The sequence below is a fragment of the Loxodonta africana genome, chromosome 3 (genome assembly GCF_030014295.1).
Source record: "Loxodonta africana isolate mLoxAfr1 chromosome 3, mLoxAfr1.hap2, whole genome shotgun sequence".
NCBI lineage: Eukaryota > Metazoa > Chordata > Mammalia > Proboscidea > Elephantidae > Loxodonta > Loxodonta africana.
This window is the reverse complement of record NC_087344.1, coordinates 20,230,295-20,236,912: the sequence shown is the minus strand read 5'-3', so window position 1 is coordinate 20,236,912 and position 6,618 is coordinate 20,230,295. Positions and strand designations below refer to the sequence as shown.

At 40.2% G+C, this 6,618-nt stretch overlaps 1 protein-coding gene across 1 annotated transcript; it reads left to right on the top strand.

Moving 5' to 3' along the window:
• Nucleotides 1-4,245: 4,245 nt before the first annotated feature.
• Nucleotides 4,246-5,422, top strand: LOC100663959 (olfactory receptor 7G2-like). The gene has a single exon (XM_010602591.3). It carries the CDS (start codon nt 4,484-4,486, stop codon nt 5,420-5,422), a length of 939 nt encoding a protein of 312 aa, XP_010600893.2. The 5' UTR covers nt 4,246-4,483.
• The last annotated feature ends 1,196 nt before the right edge of the window (nt 5,423-6,618 follow it).

Here is a 6,618-nt window from a genome sequence, read left to right as displayed (position 1 = left end):
AAACAGCTGCAAACATCCATTAATAATCAGAACCTGCAATGTACAAAGTATGAAACTAGGAAAATTGGAAATCGTCAAAAATGAAATGGAATGCATAAACATCAATATCCTAGCTGAAATGGACTGGTATTGGCCATTTTGAATCGGACAGTCATATAGTCTACTATGCTGGGAATAACAACTCAAAGAGAAAGGGTGTTGCATTCATCATCAAAAAGAATGTTTCAAGATCTAACCTGAAGTACAACGCTATCAGTGATAGGATAATATCCGTACGCCTACAAGGAAGAAGAGTTAATACGACTATTATTCAAATCTGTGCACCAACCAGTAGGGCCAAAGATGAAGAAATAGACGAATTTTATCAGCTGCCTCAGTCTGAAATTGATCGAACATGCAATCAAGATGCATTGATAATTACTGGCGATTGGAATGAGAAAGGTAGAAACAAAGAAGAAGGATCAGTAGTTGGAAAAATATGGCCTTGGTGATAGAAACAATGCCGGAGATGGAATGATAGAATTTTGCAAGACCAACGACTTCTTCATTGCAAATACCTTCTTTCACGAACATAAACGAAGACTATACACGTGGACCTCGCCAGATAGAACACACACAAATCAAATTGACTACATCTGTGGAAAGAGACGATGGAAAAGCTCAATATCATCAGTCAGAACAAAGCCAGGGGCCAGCTGTGAAAAAGACCATCAATTACTCATATGCAAGTTCAAGCTGAAACTGAAGAAAATCAGAGCAAGTCCACCATAGTCCTAGCTACCATCACTTTAGGATTATTACGAAGTGACTAAATGTAGTACCCTGCATCTGCCCTTGCCATCAGGAGACTGTTCGAATAATCAGCCTGACACTGCATCTTTGATCTCACCTTTTCTATTCTCCACGTTACTCATTACATTACAACCATCCTGGCCTCTGTGTGATCTGATTATTGATTTTTTTCTGGATTATTGTTTTGGTTGCTTATCATTTTAGCATTGCTTTTCTTCATAATTATTTAAATTAGAACATACAGATTCTATTTAAATGGGAAGATGCCCTGCCCTCTATGTTTTTTCATCTATATGCTCACTCTTTATTGTCAGACAGGTTCACAGAGGCCTCGCCAATCATCACTCTTCTAAGTTTGAATTTCATTCCTTGACTCCTCCCAGCTCAATAATATTGAGGCTATCACAAATCCAGCCACCATGCTAAAAGGTAGCTTGGATTATCTTCTCCTTGGAGGTTTTCTGAAACTTTCAACTGGTCTAAGTCCATAGTCATGGGTCCAGTCAGTGTCCACAACTCTTGTATTCATCTACATATTTCTAATAAAGACATTCTACCTCTGCCCTTGGCTTCAACGCCACATATGTTTCTAGAACATTTAGTCCTCATTAACTGAAAAAGTAAATTGCAGCTAAAACTTCTTACTATGGACATAAATTCTTGGCTTAGCTTACTCGTCATTTTATATTTGAGTTCCTTTTATGGTACCTGGAAAACTTAACTTGTATTTTTATATTTCAGGTCTTTCTGTGGTAATGGAAATTTTTCTTTTCTTTTTTTTTTGAGACCAGCTATATTTTCTTCTATTTTATCTATTATTTCATGTATTTGAAGTGAATAGCAAAGAATGCCATCACAATATCATCTTCTCAAGTTAGTTTTCATAAAAGATATGAAGAAAACTATATATTAAGGAACTTTATATAAAAATAGCTAGATGTGGTAAAATAAATAAGTAAACACAAAAATTTTGAGTTCATTAAAGGTGAAAGACTTTTAAGTAGATTCTAAATGGAGCAACATCATTACCTATTAAATATTGGCAGTTATCTAACAAAATCTACCGAGAGTATGAATGCACCTGTATCCTAGTTCCTAGCCAATGACATTGTGATTTCTCACAACTCCATTAAAAATCAAGAGCCAAAATATCAAGCCAACCTCCACTAATATGAAGAAAAATGTACATTGAGACAATTGTGATGAAATTGGAAACACTGGTTATGGAAACGTCAAAAGGGAGTCTATCTCCAGTGATCACAGTCAGAATTGATCACAGAGAAGAGTTTAGAACATGCTGTATATAAAATATACAAAATGATACAGTAAGGTTCAGGGAACAGTCAAAGACTCTCAGAAAGAAAAAAACACTACTTGCATTTTACACTATCTTAACTATATTTATAAATATATTATGTTGTTATGCTGTTAGGTGCCATGGAATCAGTCCTGACTCACAGTGACAGTATGTACTACAGGAGAGAGCACTGCCCAGGCATGTGGCATCCCCACCATCCTTGCTATGCTTGAGCCCATCATTGCAGCCACTGTGTCAATTCATCTTGTTGAGGGTCTTCCTCTCTTTTGCTGACCCTCTACGCTACCAAGCATGATGTCCTTTTCCAGGAACTGGTTACTCCTGATAACGTGTCCAATGTACTTGATATTAAGTCACACCATCCTAGCTTCTAAGAAGCATTCTGGCTCTAATTCGTCCAAGACAGATTTGTTCGTTCTTCTGGCAGTCCATGTTATATTCAATATTCTTTTCCTTACCATAATTCAAAGACATCAATTCTTCTTAGGTCTACCTTATTCACTGTCCAACTTTCACGCTCATATGAGGCGATTGAAAATACCATGGCTTGGGTCAGGGGCACCTTATTCCTCAACCTGACATCTTTGCTTTTCAGCAGTTTGAAGAGATCATTTGCAGCAGATTTGCCCAATGCAATTTGTCATTTGGTTTCTAGACTGCTGCTTTCGTGGGTGTTGATAAATATATTATACCCATATACATAACTATATCTTCACACCTAAAATAGGAGTCAGGGTCCTAATGCAACTCGTAAGATAGAGTTGCTGTCAAGTTGTGTTAAAAAAAAGAAAAAAAGAAGATGACTGGAATCCAGTGAGAAGGCTTTTGTGTCCATGTGTGCACGTTGTTGACACGGAGGTTAGCAGAAACAGAGAGAAAAATGGCATGATCTTACAGGGGCAAGGAATCAGCCATCCTGAATTTCACATTCTAAAGCCTTGATCTTTGAGGATTTTCACTGTCCTGGGATCAGAATGACAATAAAAGTGCTTACTTAATGAGGAGCTTTGGATATTGAGCCCCCAGGGATACAGAGACTGCAAATAGTCTGCCTGTGACCACCTCACTCAACATCCCTCCCTCAGGCAGGGAGCAGCACACCCGAGACTCCACCCACAGATAACCCTGAAGCCCAGGAGCCAGGTGTCCCACTCAATCTCTCTGCCTTTCCTCAGAACACATCCTCCACCTTCACCATCCAGGGGATTTATCAACATCGTTGTACGGCGACGCCAGCCAGGTAACTTAAAATTGCTTAGTTATTGTTTGGAAATAAGGACAGGTGTTTTACCACAGGTTCATTCTGGGGAAACTGTGCTGAGAGTACATGCATGAAATGATTGAACTCAAGTTTCCCATGGACTCCTGCCTGTCTTCTCTCTTCCTGACATGTTTCCTTCTATCTTTGCACCAGTCCCAAGAAGCTCCAATTCTACCAGTCTCTAATTCTGTCTCTACAATGGTAAAGACCATTTTCCTCCTGAACAGAAATCGCCCCTTCTCCAACATGATGACTGTGATAAAATTCTGTGATATTTTCTTGCATTCTTATGGTGATGAAATAGGGTTATCAGGTTTGCCTTATCTTCCCACCCCTGGTTCTTAAAACGCATTTGTATTATTGCTATCATCTGGCCCTAATCTCTGGGGGAAAAAAAAAAAAGAAACATGAAGTCTGCAAGAGACACTTCAGAGTGTCTCCCTCTTCTGTTTTTCTCTATAATAGTACCAAATTTGTGAAGAAAATAATTTTACTGATGCTTCATGTCTGGGAGGACACATTTTTCTTTTTAAAGATGGATCTTTCCTTGGAGTAAGTGTGTCCATCGAGACTTGGTTAGAATATGCCCCTTGGGCTGGAAATCTAGGCCCACAATGAAGTCCACATGGGCCCTGTTGTTTTTGTTAGCTGGCAGTGAGTGGACCTTTGACACATGGCAACTCATGCTCAACAGAACCAAAAGCTGCCACGTCCTGTGCCATCCTCATACTTGATTGTGAATTGAACCATTTTAATACAGAATTTTTATTGGCTAATTTTCAGAAATAGATCACCAGGCCTTGCTTCCTATAAAATTACAAAATATTTAAAATGATCATAAGAACTCAGATAGTGTAAAAAAAAAAAAAATGAGCACCTTATCAACACTTTGCAGAATAAATGTTGATGCTCAGCTATTGATCAAATTCACATATTTTTTATTAAATAATCAAATAATATACACACAGGTGACACCAACTTTGTATCTTCTCGATTTCTCATGACCCTGCCCTAGGTGCTGTTTACCTTTGGTGATGCAGCTACTGCTGGTATAGGGACCACGCACTTGGTTGTCTTGTCACCTGATCTGTTCCATCAGATTCATCAACAATATGAAACCTAAAAATCAAACAAGTTTTTCTGGATTCCTTCTCCTGGCACTGACAGAGGATCCGGAACTGCAACCCCTTCTCTTTGCCCTGTTTCTGTTCATATATCTGGTCATTGTCCTGGGGAACCTGCTCATCATCCTGGCTGTCAGCTCTGACCCTCACCTCCACACCCCCATGTATTTCTTTCTTGCCAATCTGTCCTTCACTGACATCTGTTTCAGCACCACCACGATCCCAAACATGCTGGTGAATCTCCAAACACAGAATCAGAGCATCACGTATGCAGGCTGCCTCACCCAGGTCTGCTTTGTCTTGGTTTTTGCTAGTTTGGAAAGTTTTCTCCTGGGAGTAATGGCCTATGACCGCTACGTGGCCATTTGTCATCCACTGACATACACAGCCATCATGAACCCCCGCCTCTGTGGTCTGCTGATTCTACTCTCCTTGTCCATTACCACTGTGGATGCCTTGATCCACAGTCTGATAGTGTTGAACCTGTCTTTCTGCTCAGACCGGACAATCCCCTACTTCTTCTGTGAAGCTTTTCAGATCATCAAGATTGCCTGTTCTGATACCCTCCTCAATAGCATCTTCTTATATTTGGCAGCTACCATACTAGGTGGTGTTCCTCTCTCTGGAATCATTTTCTCTTATACTCAAATTGTCTCCTCCATTTTGAGAATGCCTTCAGCAGGTGGAAAGTATAAGGCTTTCTCCACCTGTGGGTCCCACCTCTCAATTGTTTCCTTGTTCTATGGGACAGGCTTAGGTACGTGTGTTAGTGCTGCATTTACACACTCTTCCAGGAAGACTGCAGTGGCTTCAGTGATGTACACTGTGGTCACTCCCATGATGAACCCCTTCATCTACAGCCTGAGAAACAGGGACATGAAGGGAGCCTTGAAGAACATTTTCAAGTGCATACCTGCTTTTCCGTGATTAAATTATCTGCTTTGGGCCTGGATTTCTAGTTTGCATCAAAGCGAAAAAATACTTATGAGCTAGAATCCCCAACTGTCCTATAACCAGGTTTTCTAAAATGACAAAATAACATAATGGCTAAAAAAAAAAATGGCTAAGCAGCTAAGAAATCAAATGACACATAGCATTGGGCAAATCTGCTGCAAAAGACCTCTTTAAAGTGTTGAAAAGCAAAGATATTACCTTGAAGACTAAGATGCACCCGACCCAAGCCATGGTGTTTTCAATCCCCTCCTATGCATGTGAAAACAGGACAATGAATAAGGAAGACCAAAGAAGAATCAATGCCTTTGAATTGTGTTGTTGGAGAAGAATATTGACTATATCATGGACTACCAAAAGAAGGAACAAATCTGTCTTGGAAGAAGTACAATCAGAATGCTCCTTAGAAGCAAGGATAGCGAGACTACGTCTCACACACTTTGAACATGTTATCAGGAGAGATCAGTCTCTCGGGAAGGACAGCATGCTTGGTAAAGTAGCGGGTCAACAAAAATGAGGAAGACCCTCAATGAGATGGACTGACACAGTGACTATCACAATGGACTTAAGCATACCAAGGATTGTGAGGATGACTCAGGACCAGACCATGTTTCGTTCTGTTGTACATAGGGTAGCTATGAGTCTGAACTACTCAATGGCTCCTAACAATGACAATAACAAGTGCAATTCAATTTGGGATTGGACCCTGACTCTGCTCCTTGTGTAACCTCGGTTTCTTTCTCTTTTTTTTCGGTCAAGTTCTATAGAAGCAGTGCCTGAGGCAGGTGTTTTGTTATGTGACTTTGGGGGGCAGCAGAAGGGAAGTGGGTGGAGGTGAGGGGGGCTGGAAAAAGGAAAAAGTAAGGCTGTAGGAATAGCCAGAGACTAGCTTCAGTTTGATCCCATGGCTAGAGCCATGTGAATGGAAACCTAGAGTTAGTCCCAATGTGAGGGATGGGAGCTTACTTTTCATGCCCCGATTAGTAGTTACTGAGACATGTCACTGGTAAACTGTATGTGTCCAGGGTAACGTCAGCATTCACTGTATTCACTTTCATTATGTATAAAATGATCAAAATTAGATGCTCTCAGGACTTCAGAAGATTGTGAAATGACTGAACCTTTTCAGTAAGAAAGGCTTCGGTTCTAATAAGAAAATATAAACTCCACTC

Excerpts from the sequence above, each read along its gene's own strand:
- LOC100663959 (XM_010602591.3), top strand. The coding sequence starts at position 4,484 with ATGAAACCTAAAAATCAAACAAGTTTTTCTGGATTCCTTCTCCTGGCA.